This window comes from Eurytemora carolleeae, unplaced genomic scaffold, assembly GCF_000591075.1.
Source record: "Eurytemora carolleeae unplaced genomic scaffold, Eaff_2.0 scaffold369, whole genome shotgun sequence".
NCBI classification, from domain to species: domain Eukaryota; kingdom Metazoa; phylum Arthropoda; class Copepoda; order Calanoida; family Temoridae; genus Eurytemora; species Eurytemora carolleeae.
Window position 1 is genome coordinate 293,596 of NW_019396298.1, and position 25,124 is coordinate 318,719.

General features: G+C 33.8%; 3 protein-coding genes across 3 annotated transcripts; all 3 read left to right on the top strand.

The window, feature by feature from the left end:
- Positions 1–6,633: 6,633 nt before the first annotated feature.
- Positions 6,634–12,194, top strand: LOC111700444 (SRSF protein kinase 2; the record flags this gene model as incomplete). The annotated part of the gene is made up of 8 exons (XM_023471348.1): positions 6,634–6,741; positions 7,685–7,888; positions 8,109–8,183; positions 8,955–9,092; positions 9,521–9,632; positions 9,738–9,874; positions 10,099–10,201; positions 10,540–12,194. Coding segments are annotated over 8 exons (1,182 nt in total), but the record flags the coding sequence as incomplete, so codon positions are not given.
- A 1,792-nt stretch (positions 12,195–13,986) lies between these two features.
- LOC111700446 (selenide, water dikinase) lies at positions 13,987–21,769 on the top strand. The gene is made up of 11 exons (XM_023471351.1): positions 13,987–14,079; positions 14,380–14,637; positions 15,150–15,271; positions 15,455–15,512; positions 16,007–16,089; positions 16,360–16,513; positions 17,646–17,732; positions 18,146–18,217; positions 18,894–18,992; positions 20,571–20,732; positions 21,502–21,769. The coding sequence occupies exons 1-10, from the start codon at positions 14,038–14,040 to the stop codon at positions 20,604–20,606; spliced, it is 1,011 nt and encodes a 336-aa protein (XP_023327119.1). The 5' UTR covers positions 13,987–14,037; the 3' UTR covers positions 20,607–20,732; positions 21,502–21,769.
- A 263-nt stretch (positions 21,770–22,032) lies between these two features.
- LOC111700445 (tetratricopeptide repeat protein 9C) lies at positions 22,033–24,583 on the top strand (the record flags this gene model as incomplete). Its single annotated transcript, XM_023471350.1, is given in 3 exon segments — positions 22,033–22,114; positions 22,960–23,047; positions 24,463–24,583. Coding segments are annotated over 3 exon segments (256 nt in total), but the record flags the coding sequence as incomplete, so codon positions are not given.
- Positions 24,584–25,124: the final 541 nt, after the last annotated feature.

Here is a 25,124-nt window from a genome sequence, read left to right on the forward strand (position 1 = left end):
GAGTATCCTTTTGATTACATTTTAAGAATAAAATGTTATGAGAGTGTTTGATTAAAAAAGAATTTGATGATTTTTCAAAAACGTTTAAATAATCACCCCTCATTCTCTCTTTTTCTAATATTTTCAACGTTACTCTTTGGAGAAACAGCATTTTTTTTTACCTTCGTCATCCTAGCTTTTAGAGATAGAATCTTGTAACACACTTTTTTGCTATTTAAAGGAGTTGAGTCTTTGCCACAAACTCTGATATCTCTATATCCTGATATCTTTACAACCCGGTGTCGTGGTCCCTCGATATTTCAAACTATGAATTCATGTTAAAGATCAAATTATTTAATTATATAAATATGTAACATTTACAGGGTGACCCATAACAAGCAGGGATTAGCGTTTTGCAGCCCTTTCAATCTTATAAAATGACTCGAAAATGTGCTTAAGTGCATGGATTTTAATTTTAGTAAGTTTTTGTCTTCTGACTCTTCTGTTTGGTGTAAAAAACTATGTCGAATAATCGAAAATCTCTCCGTTTACTGTTTAAGAAACAAACAAACTTCATTTACATATATCTGAACCCCTGTAGATTTTTCTTCGAGGCTTTCTGAAATCCAAGGTGTATACGTAGTCCTTAATCCAGAACTCTTTGAAAAGAAACCTATTGAGAGAGGTTGCAGGGATCCTGGCCCCATGGTAGAGAGATTGCAGGAATTCTGGCCCTATGGTAAAGATGTTGCAGGAATCCTGGCCCTATGGTAGAGAGATTGCAGGAATCCTGGCCCCATGGTAGAGAGATTGCAGGAATCCTGGCCCCATGGTAGAGAGATTGCAGGAATCCTGGCCCCATGGTAGAGAGATTGCAGGAATCCTGGTTCCATGGTAGAGAGATTGCAGGAATCCTGGCCCCATGGAAAAGAGGTTGCAGGAATCCTGGCCCCATGGTTGCGAACTGCTAAAATAGGCGATTTTTTTGCATGGCCTCAAATTGGAGACTATTTCAGAAAAAATTTAAAATATAAACATAAAAGTAATCTAATTAAGTATTCATTATTATCATTTCTAAGCATATGTTTGTTTCTCTCTGCTTTTTTAGATTTAAATAGAATAATAAACAGTAAACAGAGAAGATTTTGAACATTCGACATAGTTTAACGCCAAATGAAAGCATTAAACGACAAAATGATACTTAAACGACCCCTTCTAAAATTAAAAACTACAACCAACAGCACTTTTTCAGGTCTTTTTTAAGCTTATTGAGGCTTGTACACGATAATTCCTGTTTTTTNTTACAATTTGAATGAAAAGTACAAGGTTAGTCAGTAAACGTAAGAATATGCAAAAAGATTATGTGGAAGATATTTAAAAGAGTAGAAGATCTTACCTATTTAACATAATTGAAGATATATCGATCACTTTAAAAAAGAGGAAAGCTTTAAGGAGTCAAAACTTGTGACTTTCAATTTATAAAGTGGAATCTCCGAATTGCATTGATATCCTTTCACTCTTTAGCTGAGTAACAAAGAGGAAGATTACATCGTTTTTTCTTTATTGTTTCTGCTGCATAGATAAAAACATCAACTTTAAAGGGAATTACCGGTTACCGGCTAGGTAAGGTAGTTGAACTGAGTATGCAGTGTTGTAGAAAACTTCTTCCAGATTCATTTGAGACATCTTAAACTTTTTAAAGATCTGTAATTCCTGAGTTTGAGCGGAAATTCGACATTCAAAACTCCTACTTTGGGGGTGAATACGTTTTCAGAATTAGTTTTGTGAAATTATTAAATAACGACAACGAAAAATAAGGTAAAAATTATACAGTAATCTGATTAGATGGTTAGGAACATATTTCTCAAAAGAAAGGAATTGAGTCTTTGCCACAAACTCTGAATTTATAATCCCTATATCTTTGGAACCCAATGTCGCAAATCTTTGATATTTCAAAATTACATTGTTTGATCTAACAAAATTCATAGTTTGAAATATCTAAGGTTTACGACATTGGAATCCAAAGATATAGGGATTAGAAAAGCAGAGTTTGTGGCAAAGACTCAATTCCTTTGTCAATAAATCAATGCTAAAATCGATTATTTCGTTTTCATTATTTTATTGAATTTCTTATCTTACATGAATTTATTCGAAAATATCTTCAAATTCTTCAAATGTCGTCTTTTCAATAACGATTCTAGAAAATCTGCGAAAACTTTTGTGAATAATGAGAAACCAGAATAATGAGAAAATAGAAACTAATAGTTGAACAAGATTTTTATTTTCGATGATAAGATTAATTTTTTTCTCAAAATGTTCTTATACATGACGTCTGTAGTTTATTGTAGAACTTTTTTACATTTTATGTCGTCGTTATATAATAATTTAAAAATAACTAATTCTGAAAACTCCCAAAGTAGGAGTTATGAACGTCGAATTTGCGCTCAAACTCAGGATTTACAGATCTTTAAAAAGTTTATTATGTCTCAAATGAATCCGAAAGAAGTTTTTCACAACACTGCATACTCAGTTCAACTACTTTGCATAGCCGGTCACTCCCTTTAAAGAGAATCTGGAATTTAAAATGATCTACTGTTAGCTAAAAAAAACTAGGATATGGCATTGATCCATGTTCAAAGAGTTTGAATGAAGAAAGAGGGGATCTAGAGATTTAATATCAAATAAATATTCGCAATGATTCATGCAAAAATATCAATAAAAGCAGGAAATTGTTTAAATACCGTGGTTGCGGATTTCTTTAGACAAATATTCGCAAAATTATTTGCAAACTTCTATTTGTGGTTTTATTACTCATGAATGATTAGCAAACCGGAGATTTTGTATGAACAGATGCAAAAATATTATTCAGAAAAAAAAAATTGAACATTTTATCTATCACTGTAAGCGTAATTTCAAGATGTCAATGCCCGATATACAACGGTACAACGGTACCCTCGAAACCTTTGTCTGATCAAGTATAAATTAGATATTAATGTTTTTGTTTCTTAAAACTGTTTACTTTCATTTGGGGGTTTTTGCGAGAGTGCCTTTTGCATTTCTTGTTTAGAACAATTGCAATGGAGAATTCACAGAAATTAACACTTGTTTAATCAGATATAAGGTTTAAGGGGGTAACGTTGTAAGACTTGAAATTACGCTTACAGTCCCTTTAAGGGATTAGGAAACCCCCAAAAACACTTGCTTGTCATATTTTTGATTGTTTTGAGTTTTCAACTAATAAAAGCATCTTTATCCTTTTGTTCAAGAATAGTTTAGATTTTCAAAAATTAGTATGTGTAAAAAACCGTTTCTAAACAGCTTTATAAAAAGAAAACGGAGCTAAAAACTTTAGAATGGTGGATATCGAGATTAATGCTTGATCTCCTCTTTTTCTTAATCTCCAGATTAAATAATGATTGTTCTCCTCTTTTTATTAATCTCCAGATTAATTTACCTATCGGGATTAAGGATATCCCATTCTAAAGTTTTCAGCTCAGGCCAAATAAAGTTGAAAATTTTAGATTTGTTGTTTATTTTGAAGATGCAGGAATAGAACTTCAAGGTTGTTTGAAGTAAACATTATCTATTCTAGAAGCATCTAAGATTCAGGTCAATTATGAACTATTCAAAATATAGACCGAGAAAAAAAATTAATCTTTTCCATTTTGTTAAATCACAGAAAATACTTATCATGTGTTTTGAGGGATTTTTAAAAGGAGATTCTAGTTAATTTACAAAAGTCCTTGTCTCAAAAGTAAAATACAATTCAAACGATTGATCTGTTCTTTTCTCTTGTAATCTCTTGAAAGTTTGCTAGATTATGGGGTCCTGCAAGAGTGTGTTCTTGCCCCGTAGCTCTGCTCTAAACTATTGTATTCTCTTAAAAGTTTGCTGGAATATGGTGTACTGCAAGGGTGTGTTCTTGCCCCGTAGCTCTGCTCTAAACTATTGTGACCTCTTAAAAGTTTGCTAGAATATGGTGTACTGCAAGGGTGTGTTCTTGCCCCGTAGCTCTGCTCTAAACTATTATGACCTCATAAAAGTTTTCTAGAATATGGTGTCCTGCAAGAGTGTGTTTTTGCCCCGTAGCTCTGCTCTAAACTATTGTTACCTCTTAAAAGTTTGCTAGAATATGGTGTCCTGCAAGAGTGTGTTTTTGCCCCGTAGCTCTGCTCTAAACTATTGTAACCTCTTAAAAGTTTGCTAGAATATGGTGTCCTGCAAGAGTGTGTTTTTGCCCCGTAGCTCTGCTCTAAACTATTGTAACCTCTTAAAAGTTTGCTAGAATATGGTGTCCTGCAAGAGTGTGTTTTTGCCCCGTAGCTCTGCTCTAAACTATTGTAACCTCTTAAAAGTTTGCTAGAATATGGTGTCCTGCAAGAGTGTGTTTTTGCCCCTTAGCTCTGCTCTAAACTATTGTAACCTCTTAAAAGTTTGCTAGAATATAGTGTACAGCAAGAGTGTGCTCTTGCCCCGTAGCTCTGCTCTAAACTATTGTAACCTCTTAAAAGTTTGCTAGTATATGGTGTACTGCAAGGTTGTGTTCTTGCACCAAAGCTCTGCACTGTACTCTTGTCTCTTTTGACCTCTGTATAGGTTTCTGTAATATGGTGTCCTGAAAGGGTTAATTCTTATTCCTCAGCTCTGCTATATATTCGTGTGACCTCTTAAAAGTTTGCTAGATTGTGGTATCCCACAAGAGCGTGTTATTATCCCGTAGCTCTGTTTTTTACTCTTGTGACCGATCTTGTGTCCCTGCTGGCTGCAAGGGTGTGTTCTTGCACCATAGCTCTGCTCTCTACTCTTGTAACCTCTTAAAAGTTTTCTGGATGAATGTGTCCTGCAAGGTTGTTTTCTTGTCCCGTAGATCTGTTCTAAACTCTTGTGACCTCTTGAAATTTTGCTAGACTACAGTGTTCTTCAGGGGTGTATTCTTGTCCCGTAGATCTGATCTAAACTCTTGTGACCTCTTGAAATTTTGCTTGAATATAGGTGTTCTTCAGGGGTGTATTCTTGTCCCTTAGCTCTGCTCTAAACTCTTGTGACCTCTCAAAAGTTTGCTAGACTATGGTGTCCTTGTAAACATATTTAGTGCTGTAGCTCTACAACTGATCTGTAAATCTTGTTAATCCTAGAAATCCTAGACTATTAGTAGACGCAGACTACTGGATACATGACCTTCACATATTTGCTACAGAAGATGCAAAAGAAAAGCTAGGGATTAAAAATGTTTTAACAAAAATGAAGTGAAGGTTTAAAATACAGAACAAGAGAAAGAGGAAAGATTTAGAAGAAGATAAAGAAAAGAATGAAAAGAGGAAAAGACAAATACTAAAATAGAATAAGAAAATGTCAGTTTTCAGTGTGGTAGGTTAAAATGAAAAGAAATTTGAGTATTTTGGGAGTAAAAAAAACATAAGAAATTAAGGATACTAATTGCTGAATCAAATGGTGTGAAAAAAAAAATTATACAAAATAAATTAAAAAAACAGAGAATTAATCTATATAATAAATCTCTACGCTCATATATATCGATTTGTATATTTGCATATATATGTTTGATATAGCTGGCCAAACAGCTGGACCGAATGGGCTGAAAGAAACCCGTGGGTTCCTAGGAGGTAACATAGGCCAGTTAAGCAAAAATAAATATTAACTACTTATTACACTGTTATTTTGGTTCGCAGTGTTATAAAGTTTTTGGACAGAAGTTTTCTCTTTATCGAGAAGGTTCAAGCCTTTTCAGATTTAAAATTTTAGATTTGATTTAAAAAGGCGAGAACCTTCGAGATTTAGAGAAAATTTAAGTCCAAAAACTTTATAGCACGTCGTGCCAAAAAAAATAGTGTTATAGGTAATTTTATAATACGTTTGTGTACTTGGCTTATTTCAATGGCTGTTTCTAGATCAAATAAGCTTGGTAACAAAGCAGAAGTCAAAAGTTGGAAACATCCAAAATTTTTTGGAGAAAATCGGGAAACCAATCAAAACTGTATAGCACACATTCTATAATGTGCAGCTAATTTAACTTTATAGGACAATGATTACTTTATAGCACACGTGATATAATGTACAGCTAATTTAACTTTATAGGACAATGATTACTTTATAGCACACGTGATATAATGTACAGCTAATTTAACTTTATAGGACAATGATTACTTTATAGCACACGTGATATAATGTACAGCTAATTTAACTTTATAGGACAATGATTACTTTATAGCACACGTGATATAATGTACAGCTAATTTAACTTTATAGGACAATGATTACTTTATAGCACACGTGATATAATGTACAGCTAATTTAACTTTATAGGACAATGATTACTTTATAGCACACGTGATATAATGTACAGCTAATTTAACTTTATAGGACAATGATTACTTTATAGCACACGTGATATAATGTACAGCTAATTTAACTTTATAGGACAATGATTACTTTATAGCACACGTGATATAATGTACAGCTAATTTAACTTTATAGGACAATGATTACTTTATAGCACACGTGATATAATGTACAGCTAATTTAACTTTATAGGACAATGATTACTTTATAGCACGTTTATTATGAAATTCACGATGAAGTGAGGAAGAATGATGAAGTACACTATAGTTTCATAAAATTAATTATTAACATTATTTATTAGTTTGTGTGGATGATGGGTATATAAAGAGGTTGGCTGCTGAAGCAACTCACCACCAGAAACTGGGACTCAAGCTTCCTGGATCCGCTATGAGTACAGCTCCTAAGGAAACTAACCAAATATTCAAAACATCCTTGAGCGTAATTTCAAGTTAGTCTCCATGCATTGCAAAGATGGCAATGCCCTATTTACAACAATACCCATTACCCATGAAACCTTACAAAAGATGTATGTGTAAGATACAATAATTTTTTCTGATGCGAAAAGTGTTTATTTCTGTGATTTTCTCCATTACTTTGCCCAAGTCACTTTCGCAGAGAAACTGCAAATGTAAATAAACAGTTTATAGGAACAACATTGATATCTAATTATTTAAATTTTATCAGACAAACCTGTTAAGGGTACCATTGTTAATTAGACATTGTCATCTTTGCATGGAGAGAAACTTTAAACAGCGCTTACACTCCCTGTACACTGTACAGTCCCTTTAATGTACACTGTACACTGTACAGTCCCTTTAATGTACACTGTACATTATACCCTGTACACTGTACACTGTACCCTGTACACTGCACAGTCCCTTTAATGCGTCGGTTAATTTTTTGAATAGTATAAAAGTGATTGGTTTCCAGGAATCAATTATATTTAATTATTTGGAAATCTTGATCAATTTGGCTAAAAATGTTGATTTTTGTAGAATTTAGTTTTTGATTTCTGCACGTTCACAATTTCAAAGTTTTTTTTTATCAAAACAATGTTACATACGTTGAGATTGTTTTCATTTTTTAAAGTTTTAATTACATATGTCACCAATTATTGACATAACAAAAGTATTAATAATGTTGTAAAACTCGTCCAGTTTTTAACTTGAAATGAAGCAACCCTCAGCTAGAAAAGACAAGTTTTAAAAATAAAAAGCAACGGTAAATATTTCAAAGAAAAATGTATTGAAGATTTTTAAGGCCTTTAAACAAGGTATTTTAAGCGTCAATCCTTGTCAATCAGAATTTACTCTTTCTTGAGAATTCGTTGAATAATTTGTTGGGTTAGGAGCTCCGCAAGGTGGATTTAAACGCTAAAATGTCCAAGTCTAAGAAGAAAAAGTTGAAGAAGAGAGAGAAGAGGAACCAGCAGTTGATGGAGGACGCCCTCAAGCACGTGAACAAGGACGAGAACGGACTAGAGCTACCAGAGGAGGATTGCAACGGACACATGGAGGAGGATCAAAAGTCGGAGAAATCAAGCAAATCGGAGGTAAAATATATTTTATACATTTTAGGTTTTATAGTGATGAAAAACTATTCAATTTTTTCTTATTATTTTTGTTTTATTTATTTTATAATTTGTTTCTCGGCAGAAACTTAATTTCGTCACAACGAAAACATTAACAAAAATGAAATCAAGAAATATTTACATTTTGATTGATTTGATTGATTGCTGGTTAGTGATTGATTGTTTGATTGATTGATTGAAGGCTATGAGTGTAACCAGTCCTGATTGGGAGGAGGCCCCGTCCTCCGTTCAAGCTACAACCACCCTAGCTAAAGAGGTAACATTACATATTTTATTTTAAAAAAATAATTTCCTCTTTCCCACCCATCTGAAGTTAAGTATGATAATTATAATTTTATTTTATTTTATTCGCTATATGGGGTGAAATAATTGCATATTTTGAAGGTAAAACGTATCAGTCAGGGTGGAAACCTTGCAAGTTTGAGGTCCAATTTCATTTCCCCAGATTGTCGAAAATCATTTCGAGAAAATTCTGAGAGACACCGAGATCGGGGACACTCAGAGCCACTTGGATCTGACACTTAGAGACACTGGGATCTTTACAAATTATACTTTTTAATTCTTAATTTATCAAAGTTGGAATGTTTGATTGTGAGATATTTTAAGCAGTGCTTAGGATCCGGATCCGTTGGATCCGCAAGATTTTGGCTTCCTGGATCCGGATCCTCAAAAATATGCGGATCCACGGATCCGGATCCAAGGGGTAAAATATCAACCAAAAACTGAAAAAAAACTTTTTTACTCCTAAAACCGAAAGCTGAACTTTTGAAAAAAGAGATTATAAAAATTTCCTCATTTCTAAATGGTTCATCAAGTTTTAGGATAAAAATAAGCGAAAAAAATTAAACAAAAAATTTGAAAATTATTTGTTGTTAAAAAATTTCAGTAAATCTTAAAGAAATGACCTGGATCCATTTTTTTTCAGTGCGGATCCAGGATCCGGATCCGCATCAAAATTAAATGGATCCTAAGCACTGAAATAAGAAATTGAATATTCTTGATTAGATTATATTTGATCTGGAACTAGGTTGATGTCGACGAAGCTCTAGCAGGTGGAACTGATACTTATACTACTGCTACTGAAGCTGCTGATACTGCTAAGGATTCTGCTAACGGATCCAATGATAACTCTACTCAAAAACAAATAAACAAATCAGACCCAGAGGTATTGCCATTAAATTGTAATGATATCATTAATCATGATATGAAAAAAGTCTTAAATGTTGGGAATCATCTTTGTTAAGAACAAAAGTGAGTTTAGTTTTTGGATTTTAGGCAGTGGGGGAGAATTAAGAAGTGACACTTTTATATGTTTAAAGGTTTTAGGTCGCTTCGTGCACCCTCTTCTATTATCAATTTAACATTAAAACGTTGCTTCTCAAACTGATTTTTTGCGGATATTTCTGCATTTTCGTAAATAATGAATATTGACATTTTTCAACTTTGATGCTCTTAAAACCTTCCCTTTGGTTATGTGAGTTGCAACTAAAAAATTCGGTTTCAGCCGGCATCATTGATGATTTAAATGTTTTTAAATCCCATTAAATAATTATAAGTTCAAGTTCTCTGTTTTGTATAAAAAATTGTCTCAAGGTTGATGAAACAGCTGATGTGCTCCCTGTGGAACAGGAGACAGAGAAGGAAGTATCCATGAGAACCATCAGTATCAGCAGTGAGATGGAGAACCTAGAGACCCAAGCTTCAGGTTAGATCAAGGGTTGTATAGGATAGTTATTATAAACTACATAACTGTGGAACTAGGAGGTCCTTAAAGTCTGATTTGACAAGTGTACCATATTCTTTGTTTTAGTTGAGGTTCGTAAACCTGATCCTTGTCGTGAAGTGGATCCAGAGCTGACTGTTAAAATAGCAGATCTTGGGAACGCTTGCTGGGTTCATCATCATTTCACAGAGGAGATTCAGACCAGACAATATAGGTCCCTGGAGGTAGGTTCATGTTTGGATTCTTCTCCGGACTCCTGGTGGAGTATATTACAACCTGGTGTATTTTTTCTTGAAAAATAGCCCCCCCCCCCGTTCCCTCCTTTGAAAATTATTCTTTCACCCCAGAATTTTTTTACTTGATATATATACTAAAATATGAAGATTTTAAAGCTTAGTCTGATATATATGGTGTACAGTAAATAAATATAATATATGTTCTATTTTAGGTCTTACTGGGTGCAGGGTATGGTCCCCCTGCTGATATATGGTCTACTGCTTGTATGGCGTTCGAACTTGCTACCGGTGATTACCTCTTCGAACCTCACTCAGGTCAGCTGCCCAAGAGTAAACTTATTTTACAAAAGATGTGATCACTCTCCCTCCCCCTGCATGAAAAAATGTTTTCCGAAGGGGTACAGACGTCAGTTTTGTTCTTTGTAACAATAAATTGTTCTTTTATATTTAGATATCTATCATTTAAGCATATAAAAAAAGGTAAGTCAACACCTCTGTTAAGACTGTCACCCAAATTTCTATTTTCTCGGTTTTAGACATTAAGAGCTAACACGAATTCATAAATACTTTCTACAAATATATCTCGTCAGAAAGGGGAATTTTTAAAAATATTTTTTAATTATATTTATGGATGAAAACTTGTTTGTTTGTAGGAGAAGACTATAGTCGAGATGAAGATCATCTAGCGCACATCATTGAACTCGCTGGACCCATTCCTCGTCATATCGCCACCTGCGGCAAGTACAGTAAGGAGTTCTTCAGGAAGAACGGAGAGCTGAGAAATATAACGAAACTGAAGCCGTGGCCGCTCTTCGAGGTTCTCACAGACAAGTACGAATGGGATCCTAAGACCGCCGAGGAGTTCTCTGCCTGGTTGATCCCTATGCTTGCTTTCGACCCTAACCAGCGCGCTACAGCATTGGAGTGTATCAACCATCCATTCTTGGCAGACCTGTAACCACCAGAGCTCCCATACACTTCTTAGGCTCGATTCTTCAACAGTCGAGACGATCCCTAGTCGAAACCTCGACGAACCAATTTCTCCCATAGCCTACTTCAGGCGCAGTATAGTTGCGCTTAGTTGACTTGTAGTAGAAGCAGGCTCATCCTATATCCTGGGATCTATCCTACTACTACTTCTAACCTACCTAACATGTGCACCAACTATTTCAAGACGCAATATAATAGTGTCGTCTAGTTTATAGTTTATCGATAATTTGAAATTTGACGGGTTTGTCTCTAAACTTCAGCAAGATTTTAACAAATTTTGAATGGATAGTTTTTAAGATTTTGTTTTAATGTTTAGAATTCTTAAGATTTCTAGATAAGTCCAGTTTTTTCCGTTCTTCCATTGGTTCAGAGAATTCAAGATTATATTTTTAAAGGAAATTGAGACTTAATCATATGTTTCCCCGACCCTGAGTGACATTATTTTGGTTGCAGAAATATAATTGCAAAATAATTATTGAGGTATTTATTGCCCTCTTTGAAAATTGTTGAGAATGTAATATATTGCGTGAAAGACAATAAGAATACAGAGCCCACAGTTTATCCCACTAATATTACGTTACTTAAAGCTTATAAGTTAAGCTTAACTTAAGTACAAGTTAAGTGGCTTAGACTGTCGACTCAGTAATACGAGTTCAGTTGTAGGCGCACATGTATAATTATTATTATTTATTCACAATATTAAGTCCTGAGAAGCAGCACATTAACTCCAATCTGACTTGTCCTCTTTTTTCATCACAACTGTACATTATGTACCGCCTGGAGTCTGTGCAGTACATATTTTTTTAATGCAGTACAGCCCCAGCGCAATAATGCTAACAACTTTCAAAGTTTTAAATTTTAATTTTTTGGGCTCATGTTTTGAGTCTAATTATTGTTAAATCTTGTTGGAAAATCATGGTATATAAACTGCGATTGTGCGATTATTTCATACTCGCCCCGCTCGCGTTATTTAAAACATTAATACTAAGTAACCCTAAATTATGGTGAATGTCGCGTATTTGAGTAATAATTATGCACGGCCTGTTGCGTCGAGGAAAAATAAGACAAGTTACAAACTTGAACCAGTGTTCAAATCCAGCCACCATTTTCCCCCAGTCCGGGGGGGAAACTAATATTCGTTTTGATTTGATTTAATAACCTTGTCTCAAGCTTTAATATAGATTCACGGATCCGATACTGACCCTCTTGTGGAAAATTATGTATTAACGATGCAATTCAGTTTCCTTCCTTGGATTCAGTTTCCAGCATTTTTCTCGGTCTTGATTTTTTTGCGACACATCAGGACAATTTCTTTCAGGGATTATGCTCTCAAGATAAAATGGCCGCACAAATGGTGGACTTACGGAAAGCCCAGGTAAGATTTCTTTCTTCAAATTCAAGGATTTTTGATGTAAAAAAAGAGAACAAATTACACATTTTTGCTGAACCCTGTCGAGTGTCAATGGCTAATCAGATCTTAATGACACTTCCTTCTTCAGAGAAATAACTCGTGAACAAACAAATCGAAAAATTTTCTGCACTTCTGAATTAATATTAATCACGACTTTGATCCGGCTAAAAAATTAAAAAGATTTCTTAATTAATTCTTAATCAAACGATCGTTTGCAATATTTTTAAATTAGATGAGTGGAGAGGAGGAGGATCCTGATGATCCTACAGCAGTTGTTGATGAGGTAGATCACCAGGGGGACACAGATACTCAGGTAGAGATCAATAATGTAGAGTTGTTGAAGATGTAGATCACAAGGGAGATACAGATACTCAATACTCACTACTCAGGTATAGATCAATAATGTAGAGTTGTTGAAGATGTAGATCACAAGGGAGATACAGATACTCAGTACTCACTACTCAGGTAGAGATCAATAATGTAGAGTTGTTGAAGATGTAGATCACCAGGGAGATACAGATACTCAGTACTCACTACTCAGGTAGAGATCAATAATGCAGAGTTGTTGAAGATGTAGATCACCAGGGAGATACAGATACAGGTATAAATTACAAGGAGTTGAACCACTTATCTTCTACTTGAATTGAAACACTGTTAAGCTACCTCCATGTAGATCAACTACTTATCCCTATTAATTAATATAGTCTTTCGGTGACGAAATCGTCAGATATATGGTAAATTTAATCTGGTCACTTATCAACATATTTTTGAAGTTTTGAAGTTTTATTTGTTTTAATCAGGGATGTATACTGAGACATATATTCTTTAAAAATAACCCCCAACTTTGCAATTTGAACTCCATTGCCAATTATTCTGCTGTGTCCTGCTCCTGGGAAGAAACGGATAATGGATATGGATTGATTTAAAATATGAATATTGAATTCATATTTATTTTTAAAAATTCATCTTAGCTAACCCCCGCCCCACCCCCACCGCTTCAAATTAAGTTTATTAATTTGCTTTATTACAAAGTTCAGCGCAAACAGTTGATAGTTTGGTACTAGTACAAACGTCGGACCCACAAACGTCGGAAATATCTAAGGTCTACAACATCGGCTTTCAAAGATATAGGGATTAAACTGTTTGATCTTGTAGAATTCAATAGTTGGACATTTTTTAAACAATCGTCCATTCAAAATCTACCAAGTCCGACGTTTTTCGTTATAAATCTACCCGTCCGACGTTTATACTGGTCTGACATTTGTACCAGTCCAACGTTTATACTAGTCCGACGTTTGTACTAGTCCTACGTTTGTAAGTCCGACGTTTGTTACTAGTCCGACGTTTGTACTGGTCCAACGTTTGTACCAGTCCAACGTTTGTACCAGTACTTTAAATTTATCTTCGATTCGGTGGTTCAAATTTTTTTATCTTTCTGGTCCTTATACGCCCATTAGTTTTTTGTTTATTTTTCGAAAAATCAAGTGATTTAAAAACTTTCAAAACTACCTAAAGAGTCGCACACAACGGATAAGACTTCAAAGAGGAATGTACGATGTACACTGTACAGTGTACAAAATTGTACACTGTACAGTGTACAAAAGTGGAAAGTGTACATTGTAAACGGAAAAATCGGTAGTTTTTACTTAATAAATATAAAAATAATATCGTCATTAAAAATGATTTTTTACTTAGATTTACCGAATTCCGCGCTCGTCGGAGTAAAGTTAGCACCGCTGTCATCGACAACATGCTCAAGGGATTCATGGGAGAGAATACGGATCCTTCTAAGGTAAGCAATTAAAGATGAATGATTGAATAATTAAATTAAATTAAATTGAATTAAAATCCCATTCCTAATTTAAGTTCTTAGAACCCTTATTTAAAGTTTTAGTCTTCTTTACCGAAATAAAAATGGAGTTATTAGTTGGAAAACTTTTTTTTTCTTGTTTTCCACTTATCCAAATTATTTAATTTCAAATATATATTTGCATTTTTTTACATAAATTACTTATCGTCGGGAATCCACAAGTCCGCTGCATTTTGTTAATTTTATTTTTACACTACGATGTAATGGGTGTTAATTATTTAGAATAGTAAGCTTGGTTTGAGTATGGATGCGAGTATACTGCCGGCTAGACACGGTGGTTTAACCCTACTCCAGGCCCAGGAGGTTCTTTACCCCTGTATAGATGATCCTTATCTCCTTGGAAGGATATCATGTGCTACTGTTCTCTCCAGTATGTATGCTATTGGGGTGCCTGAGATAGATAACATGCTCATGAAGCTATCTGTATCTAACCAACTCTCAGAGAAGGAACGGGATGTAGTGGTTCCTCAAATGATCAAGGTATACTTACAAAACCACCTTCAAGAAGCAAGATTGAAAGATTTTCGGGGGTATATATACGCATCTTTATATAAATTTGGATTGTCTGTCTGTTTGTATCCAATAAACGTCAAAACGGCTGAACCGATCGGGCCCAAATTTTTTGTGGGACATCACGTAACCACAGGGAAGGTTTATGAATGATCAAAATTTTAAATATTTGTCTCCATCAAAATTCGATCTTCATTAAATTTTTTAAAATTTTGAAAATCCACGAAATTTTTTGTGAAAATCCGCGAATTATTTTTGTTTTGTTTTACGATGTACACAAAGAGAACATGTTCACAATTAATTTAGAAGATGGGCGCGAAGCGCCCTCTAAGGCTAGTATATATATAAATTATAATGATGAATCCAGCATTTAGGGAATGTTGCGCTGATTTAAGTTGTGTTTTTGCTTGTTGATCATTTGGGGAAATGAATTGTTTTAAAATAAAAGTTGGAAACTAATGAATAAATAAATGTGTGCCCAGGGTTTCCGTGATTGTGCTGCTGAAGCGGGAACTTCAATTACCGGCGGGGAGACGGTGGTTAATCCTTGGTGCATGATCGGCGGGGTTGCTACCGCCGTCTGCTCAGACTCCGAATACATTATGTAAGTTAAAACTTGAAACATTTTTTCTCATTTTTTAAAAAGGGTTTGATGACATGTTTTATTTTTATCTGTAATTATCGTGATGGTTGCACTGACGAGTGAAGATCCAATAAAATTGCCAACAAATTTAAATTTAAACAAGTTCCTAGCTTGTTATTTTATATATATTTGTTCTTTCATTAGACCTGATAAATGCAATGCTGGAGATGTTCTTGTTCTCACAAAACCACTTGGAACTCAGGTACTCGAGACAAACTCCTCTGTATACCCTTGTCAAATTGACATCTGAAAATGCCCTTGTGGAAATTGTTATTTTTAATGTATTTCACTTTTACTTGGACACTTATTTCTATGTTTCACAAACAAAACTCTTCAGCCTTTTTTTTAGTTTTTATGGTTTACAGGTATATTTATTAACTCTGTTTTCTGAATTAAGACTAAACTGTTTTTGTTTTTGTTTTATCCATTTTGCTGTGAATGTACACAACTGGTTACGACACCCTGCATCCTGCAGCTAGAAAAATGGAAAGACTAATCATATGAAATAATAATTCGAACTAGAAAATGTATATCTACAAAATTATCCTGACAATACTCTGTCCTTATTTCGGGCTCTGGAGTAAAATAAAACTGGTTTAATCTTGTTTTATCTAGATTGCGGTGAATGTACACAACTGGTTACAAAACCCTGCATCTTGGAGTAAAATGAAACTGGTTTAATCTTGTTTTATCTAGATTGCGGTGAATGTACACAACTGGTTACAAAACCCTGCATCTTGGAGTAAAATGAAACTGGTTTTAACCCAACAGGAAGCTACGTAAGTACTACTTAATTTATATGGCTTCGTTTAGTTTTAAATGTCTTCCCTTTTTTCTTCCATTTTCTCATAATTTCTTTTTTATATTTTATCTGGACACAATTTAATGAATTTGAACTGCCTACCTACCAGTTCAAATTTGAATCACCGATTCAAATTCTTCCTTTAAATTTATCTTCGATTCGGTGGTTCAAATTTGCACCTGCAGTAGGTATTTCAGCACGTAGCTCAAATTCATTAAATTTGATCCCTGAACCAACTTCTGTTTAGGAAGGCATATAAGCGTGCTCTGGACTCTATGAGTAAACTAAACCTAGGAGCAGCTAAGCTAATGCATAAGTACAAGGCGCATGCAGCTACATCTATTGGTGGATTTGGGCTCCTTGGACACGCTATGACCCTCGCGCGCTGTCAGAAGAATGAGGTACACAAACATAATCTTTACAATAAAATGCGTCTCAAATTTGAGACGCGGCTCCAACATGGTTGGTTCCACTTGAAATTGTATTCAGTGTTTCGAATTTGAACCGGCCTCTGGAACTGAAGGGGTTTTTGGCGGTTCAGCGACGCGGTTTAAATTCTTTATATTTTAGCAGAAAATGTACAAAAGCGAGCCATAAATATCATCTCAAACCTGCAAACTGAGATTATCTAATCCCTATATTTTAGCAGAAAATGTACAAAAGTGAGCCATAAATATCATCTCAAACCTGCAAAGTGTTTCTTATATGAGGACAAAATAAAGGAAATTGGTATCCAAACCTTGGAAGCTAGGAGGTTAAGGTTTGACATGATACATATATACAAAACTCTGAACCATAAGATAGCTGTTAATCCAGATATATGGTTTACCAGGGTCCAAGACATCAGCCCAAGAACCACTCGTCAATCTGAAAACTATGTGAATCTACAAATAAAACAGTGCAAAGGTGAAATTCGAAGGAAATTTTTCAGCAATCGAGTTGTCCAACCATGGAACAATTTACCTGCAACTATTCAGAATGCCAAGAATGTAGACAGTTTCAAAAGAATGTACGATGAACATGTGAAAATGTGAATGATATGAACAATGATGGCCAGAACGATAGTGAACTAAAATCATTTACAGTTAAATCAAGAAATTCTCATTATACTCCAATAGGAGTCCTGAGAATCAACACCACATAAACATAAACATAGCATAAGGCACCGCAATGTCGTTAAACTTTGATATTTTTTAAATAAAAAATTCGGCCAGATAAAATAATAGTAGAGAGAGAGAGAGAGAACAGGTGGCCAGGAAGGAGAGAGAGTAACGCGGTAAGGTTGCGCTACGGAAGCTATGGACTGCCCTGGTTCGCATCGTCTTCATATCCTTTAAACATCCTATCAATAGATTGATGGAGGTCTAAAAGTTTATAAGATAGAAGGATTAAAACAAACTGAAGTTGGTACAAAAACTCGGTTTCTTTATTCTACCCTAGATAGAGTGAAATTTTATTGAAAATATTCCAAAACCATCCAGAGATACAGCAACTAATGCTTAGCTTTATTTTAATCCTATTTTTTACTTTAAGGTTTCTTTTGTGATTCACAATCTGCCCGTCATTGCAAAGATGGCTGCTGTTGCCAAGGCAAAAGGAAACATGTTCCAGCTGGCTCAGGTGGGATAGTCAAAATACACAGGGTTATCCACATAGGATGAGACTGTGTAGAAAAAATGAAACTTATTTAATATGACGATTCTCCTTGGTTAAATTAATCCTTAAATGGCTTATTAAATGAATTTGCAAATAAAGAATCAAGTTTACAGTCGCAAAGAATCATGAATGTTAGGACGCAGTCAGTAGAAATTCCGTACAGTCGTCTCTGAAGTCTCATCCTTTGTAGGTAACTGTGTAAGTCAGGTTAAAAAATGACTTTTTAAAGAAGGAAAAAATTTATGATAAAACGTATGAAATAAAAATTTCTTAAAGAAAAGATCGGTTAACGAATTAGCAAATGAATAATAAAAAATAATAGATAAATGATTATGGATTTGATTAATTGATTGATTGATTGATTGATTGCTCTAAAGGGTATGGCTTGTGAGACTAGTGGTGGATTATTAATCTGTTTACCAAGAGAACAGGCTGCTGCATTTTGTAAGGTTAGTTTTTATATGGTGGTTGTAGTGGGGTGGGGTGGTGAGTTGTGACACCAGTTCTCGTTAACTCACTGTAATTAAGCACACCTGTCCACAATCTTCTCAGTATTAATGAAGCGTGGATGGATGAATGTGCTGCCAGGTTACAACCCCTGGTAGATAAATATAAACCTATGTCCCATATAACACCAAATATTCACAATAGAAAAATTCCGAGATTCGATCGTAACAACCCAATCATGTCTTAGGGACAAAAAAATCTTTTTAATAAAAACATACTTAGAAGAGATCAGGGGGGGGGGGGTTATATTGAAGAATTTTCTTAGATCTGGGAAGGATGTCTCTTTTGTGGATAATTTTTATCCAAAAAATAGTTTTTTTCCCTAATATAGGGAGAGAAAAACACATTCCTAAAATTCCATCCTGATGGGGAAATTAATTTTAATTAGGGTGAATACATTCATTCTGAAGTGTTGGTTATTATTATTATTATTATAAAAAGTCAACCTACAAACAAAGTTCCATAACGTGTAGGTTATTATACAATGAAAACAGGGTTGAGCTCCGCCACATCCCTGGTTTATATGGGATCATGTGCATCATATCTGATTCAGATTGAGGGGTGTTTGAACCATTTTCTGTTATCGTATAAATATGCTGATTGTTGATCTTATTCCAGGATATAGAGACTAGTGAAGGGAACCAAGCCTGGATAATTGGTATTGTGGAGAAGGGAGATAGATCAGCCAGGATAATAGATAAACCTAGGATAATAGAGGTAGGTACTATACAGTACACAGTACACATAGATAGATCAGCCAGGATAATAGATAAACCTAGGATAATAAAGGTAGGTACTTTACAGTACATAATACACAACAAACAATTCACGGTACACCCAGGTTAATAGAGGTAGGTAGTATACAGTTAACAGTACAACTTGACAGAACACAGTACACCTAGACATCTATCTGAGGTGATTCTGAATCTATCTGACACAATACGCACTATACATTACGCCCATAATCCAGACTGCACAAACACCAGGCTCGAATATATTTAGAAGACGACAATCTATAAGTCCATTGAAACCCAGAGGATACATATTTGTACAATTAAGATACTTAGTACCCTTTGCAATACAAACGTGTGTCATTTTATAACGTAAATGTTTACAAAATTCTGTTTTCTTTACTATTACCATCAGTATAGTTGTACTATGTACATTTAACATGCAATTAGTTTCTTGTTATTCTTTGTAAATATATATATAAAAGGTTTTTAGGGCGATTCGCGCCCATCTTTTATTTCAATTGTAAACATGTTCTTTTTGTGTACATTGTAAAACAAAACAAAAAAGTTTTCGGATTTCGATAAAAAAAAATTTCATGGATTTTCAAAATTTTAAAAAATTATATGAAAATCAAATTTTGATTTGGGCAAATTTTTTTATTTTGTTCATTCATAAACCTTCCCTAGGGCCACGTGAGGTCCCACACAAAATTTGGGCCCGATCGGTTCGATAGAACTACATATAGATATTTAAAATATAATGTTTAATAAGTTGCAATGATTGATAAGGAAATTGTGATATTAAAAAACTTAAGTAGAACATTATTATTATTATTAACAATCAACCTTCAGACTAAGTACAACGACTTAATGTGTATATTTGGCCTTTTTTCATATTATTTAATATGTAATATAAGAAATCTTCAGTTCAAAAATCTAAGGGAGTTAAGCATTTAAATTGTTACAATTTATAAACTATAACTAAATTTTGTTCTAAAATATTTGTTGTTTATTTATTTTCTTTAAATCAATTGTTTTTATTTTCTATAAAAGTGGTTCATAATAAAATTGGCTTCCGGTGTCGCATAATATAACTGAAATACTTACCCCACCTCGCAGGAATAAAAAAGAAAATCAATTTTTAAATGTCGTCTTCATATTTCTGATATTCTCTCAGCCTAGTGTTTGTTCTGTCTGGATGCTGTGTACGCCGTACTCCTAGATCTTAACAGACTAAAACCTCTGGTTGTGATAGCGCTAGACAATAGACAGTAGACACATCGACTGAATTCAATTTTCCACAGTGAAAACTTTAAAATAAGATTATTCATTGGAATTTGGATGTATGTGAAATTCACAAAGATAAAATAAGACATTATTTTAAAGATAAGACATTATTTTAAAAATAAGACATTATTTTAAAAATAAAACATTATTTTAAAAATAAGGGGGAGAGGGACAGTTTTTTTAAAATCCACAATGGAGTTTGAGAAAGTTTCATAGAAATTAAAATAAAATTTTGTTCATTGTTTTTGATTGTGATCTAATTGTTAATTTTTTTCAGGTTCCAGCTAAGGATCGGGAAGGAGAATTATGGTGATGTAAATATGTTTCGATATTTGAAACGTTCTGAAGAACAAGACAACGATTATGAGATTAATACAGTGTCAACTGTCGGTGTATATATCAATATTTTAGTATTATATCATATATGTTCGGTTCCATAGTAGTTAACCTATCGTGTAAGAATTCCCATTACTACACGGTTCAGGAGAACAATATTAATATTGTTCGCTTCCTAGCGTTCAAGAATGATAAGTCATACTCTGGTAGTGTAGAATTTTCATTCCTTAACGCTCAGATTGTGTAAGAATGGAAATTACAGGGTGTCCCACATCAAATTAGACCGCGTCAATGGGTCTAAATTACGATTTGGGGGACAAATCAGAAAATTTAAGAAGAATGAATCATTTTGAAAAATTTAATACGGCTAATAGAAATTTTTTGTTGCAGAAAATGATAGATTTTTTTAGTATAATGTGCGTATTTAGGTGTTAAAGATTGGAGATAATCTAATATGATATGGGACGCTCTGTATTACACGGTCAGAGCGTGAAAGAATATCCTTATGAGGAATAAAATGTTAATAATGGAAATTCTTAAAAGTGATGTAATAATCTTGATGTATTCTTTAACTAAGGCCGCATAGTAAAAAATAATTCTGTTTTTTAATTTTCTTATGTTTAAATGTTAAAAACCATTTTATTAGTAAAAATTGGTTCTTAATTTGAAAATAATGAATGTGGTGTGATTGTTTCCTTAGATTAGTTTGTTTGTTTACCAATTTCTAATGAATTTGCTTGATTTCCAAGTTGATACTGCATTTAGATACAGCATGTTGAATGTGCCCTAAGTTTATTTTAGATGGGGAGAATACATCAAGATTATTTCATCTCGTTTAAGAACTTCCATTATTACATTTTTTTCCTCATAAGATTATCATATTCTTTCACGCTCTGACTATTCTAGAGTTTTCATTTGTTTACAGAACTTAAGATTTTGACAGCCTTGTTTGAAAACCAATCTACAAAGGTAGGCTTTAAAGAAGTATCTCTGATTTGAAAATCTTAATTTTTATGATATTCAATCCTTTTAGTAATGCGATTTCATAATGATTGAGGCGGTGCTTCAATTATCTGAGATAGTAGCCACAATCCAAAGAAAATGTTCCAACCGTGAATACTGGATTCATATTTACGGCTACCAAAAAATGTAAATAAAATCTCTCATATGTAAATACAAAATAGGACACTTGTTACTTAAATAAAAAACCAAGTTTTGAGTTATAAAATCCCAGTTTGATTATGTTTTGTTTATTTTGTTTCATTTTTTTCCCTGTAAGTTTTATTTTTCCAACACCCACTCAACAGGTAATTCATCCGAAAAAAAAATCAAGTATTATCATGAATTATGTTTTTGTTATTTATCTAAATGTATGATCTTTTTCATATCTGTAAATAGTAAATGTTTTGTAAATGCTGAACCTGTTTCAGAATAAAGAATGGCGGGAAAAATTAGCATTGAGGAGAAATTAAAGGAGGCTACTAGGTGGGTCATTGAAACATTTTCGGACGCCATTTTACTAAACCCTGAAACATGATCTGTGACCCTAAACCAACCTTTTCGTACAATACTGGGATCTTTCTGGGGCATAACTGATTCACAACGGTACTATTTTTAACCTTTATCCGATCAATATTGTGAAAGAAATCGTTCTTAACAATTCCATCTCTTGTTTTTCCGAAAGTAAAGAGTTATTTTTAAAGTATTATTAATAACCTTGAATGAAAAGTATGCAAATAATTCGGGTTTCAAAAGTCGAAGAAAATATCTAGGCCGAACGCTGCAGTAACTAAGATGTGACAAGAAATAGTTGCATACAATTGTATTCTCAATAAATGAGGGAGATTGAATTATCAGAAAGTCGACAAAGGGATTTAATATTAACTTTTTTTAAATAGTGTTATCATTATTGTTATTTTCTTGGTGAATTTGGGTGACGAATCCTACTGTAGGTAGTTTCCAATAAAGAGACTCCATGCAATAATTGAAATGAAACTGAACCGTTAAAAGCGTGTATTAAATATGAATAAGATATCATTGTTTGAAATTTTGAAAAATGATCGTTTCAATTGTGGTTTCTCTACGAAAGCGAGTTGGGCATTTCTACTAAAGGAGAGAAAACATCAAGGATCTATCAGGATTAAACACTTTTTAACATCGATTAACAACAATCGTCCACATTATTGATCAGAAAAAGGTCTCAATGGAATCGAGCATTGGCATCTTTGAAGTTAGGGTTACCTGAAATTGCGCTTACAGTCCTATTAGAACTTCTTCAATCTTCTTCAAATACTTACAGAATTATTTTATTTTAAAGAATTATATTGTAGATATAAAGAGATGGGAAATGAACTGTACAAGATGAAAGATTACAGAGCTGCAGCTGGAAAATATCATAGATCTATTCTTTATCTAAAGGTGGGGAAATGTAACCCGTCTTCAATTTAACTAATGTGCGGGGTAGGTAAACTGCCTACTGCCGATTCAAATCCTTCCTGAATCTTTAACTTTGAATTGGTTGGTTCAAATTTTAAGCGGGCGACCGCGACGTAGCTTTAATTCTTTAAATTCGGTCCCAGGATTCGTGATAATATGTTTTACCCCAGCCCCCCCCCCCTCTAAGTGCATTATACGATGTGTAATAAATTTGACCAAAAAATAATTACTTAATTTCATTCTTGACATGATAATATTTCACCCTAAAACGTAAGAAATGCAGATTCATTGTAATGCAAAATTTGGATCTGAAATCCGGAAACTAATCCCGACATTGATCCAGCCTATGAATATTCTTTGTTTTATTAACTTTCTCTGCCAATACTTTTTTTTCTCGCCTGTTATATAGATTATTTACTTTTCAATGATTGGATGATGGAGCTTCAATGATATATCGTTGGTTGACAATGAGAGTTAGGGTTTTTTGAGATTTTGATCAAAACAAATTTTATTTGATAATAAACTCCCTAGGTATTGATGGAATCGAGTTAAATTAAGAAACTGTAAACAGTTAAAAGAGATGCTTATAAAATCGTAAAATTAGAAATAATGTTGTAACTTCAGCACATTGGTTTTCGTAATTGATGGAGAATGGGAGCATTTTGTCAGATAGATCACAGACTATGTCTAAGACACGCTTGGACTGTAAGATGGAGCCCTAAAATGTATCCAGAAGAAATTCTGTGTCTATACATTCTTTGGAATGTATAATCTCTCCAAAGAAACATTTTGCCACGTGGGTCCAATGGATCCGGATCCGGTCGAATCACAGAACTTTAACAAATAAGACAATGATATTAGAATTGGACTAGGCCCAACCAGTGCTTAGGTTCAGGATCCGTTGGATCCGCAACATTTTACCTTCCTGGATCTAGATTTGCACAAATATGCGGAATCAAGGTGCAAAATATTAATTAAAAACTGTAAAAACAAAAATTCGCTCGCAAAAACCCTAATCTTAACTACCAAAAAAACCAGAGATAATTAATCAGAACCTTATCTCTGAATGGTTCTTCAAGTTTTACCGACTAAAAGTTCACGACATGGATGCGGGTCCATATTTTTCAGGGAGCTGATCTAGGAACCGGATCCGGATCCTCATCAAAATGAAATGGATCCTAAGCACGAGGTTAAATCTAGATGAATGGCTAATCTACTGAATGGCCAACATAGACAAAAAAAATGAGATGTTTTAATTATCACACCAGTGATACATTAACATAAATTCACCAATTAAACCAATTAATCTATGTTGGGGGGGGGGGGACGATCCTATCAGTTACCAGCTAATAAGCTAAATTCAGTATTTTTACAATTTATGTTAAAACTTTGTTTAGGGAATAGACAATGATCTGCATGGTACTCCTGCCTACCTTCAAGCTGTGTCCGTCAACCCTGATCAAGCAAACTGTATATCCAAGCAGATGGAACAGGAATGTATTCAGCTCAATATTCAAGGTAGGTCAGGATCATTTTCAGTGGAATATATTTTCATTTTTTCCCTTTTGAGCATAAAAATGCGACATCAAAAGGCAAGTTGTTTTTATCCGTTTTGGTACTTAATGCCAAAAATTAATTTATTTTTCCATAAAAATTAGTAATTTTTTTTCGATTCAGCGAATAAAATGTTTTATGACAAGACTTTCAAAATTCTGACACTCAAGACTGAGCGAAGAAAGAACAAATTGACCAGAGTCTAAAACTAAAGAACAAAAAGTTTTGACTTAAATTTTAAGTTCATGGTTAAATGCCACTTCTGACTTAATTCAAACCTGAACTTTAACCGTGAGGTTAAATATTTTTGCATGTAAACCCAAAATACGGTTGTAACTCGAAATATGTTTTGTTTTCGGTTACATAATCAGCTGATTAGCGATGGTTATGTAATATTCTCCGTAAATCCTTTTCTCTGATTGGTTCAGATTTTCCCGGGAAATTCAAATTTAAAATTGAGAAAGTTTAATATTTAAGTAGCTATTCATTATTTTACAGAACTTTT

Excerpts from the sequence above, each read along its gene's own strand:
- LOC111700446 (XM_023471351.1), top strand. The coding sequence starts at position 14,038 with ATGCTCAAGGGATTCATGGGAGAGAATACGGATCCTTCTAAG. Across the intron at positions 15,513-16,006 it reads CAAAACCACTTGGAACTCAG|ATTGCGGTGAATGTACACAA; the intron begins GTACTCGAGACA and ends TGTTTTATCTAG. Across the intron at positions 17,733-18,145 it reads ACATGTTCCAGCTGGCTCAG|GGTATGGCTTGTGAGACTAG; the intron begins GTGGGATAGTCA and ends ATTGCTCTAAAG.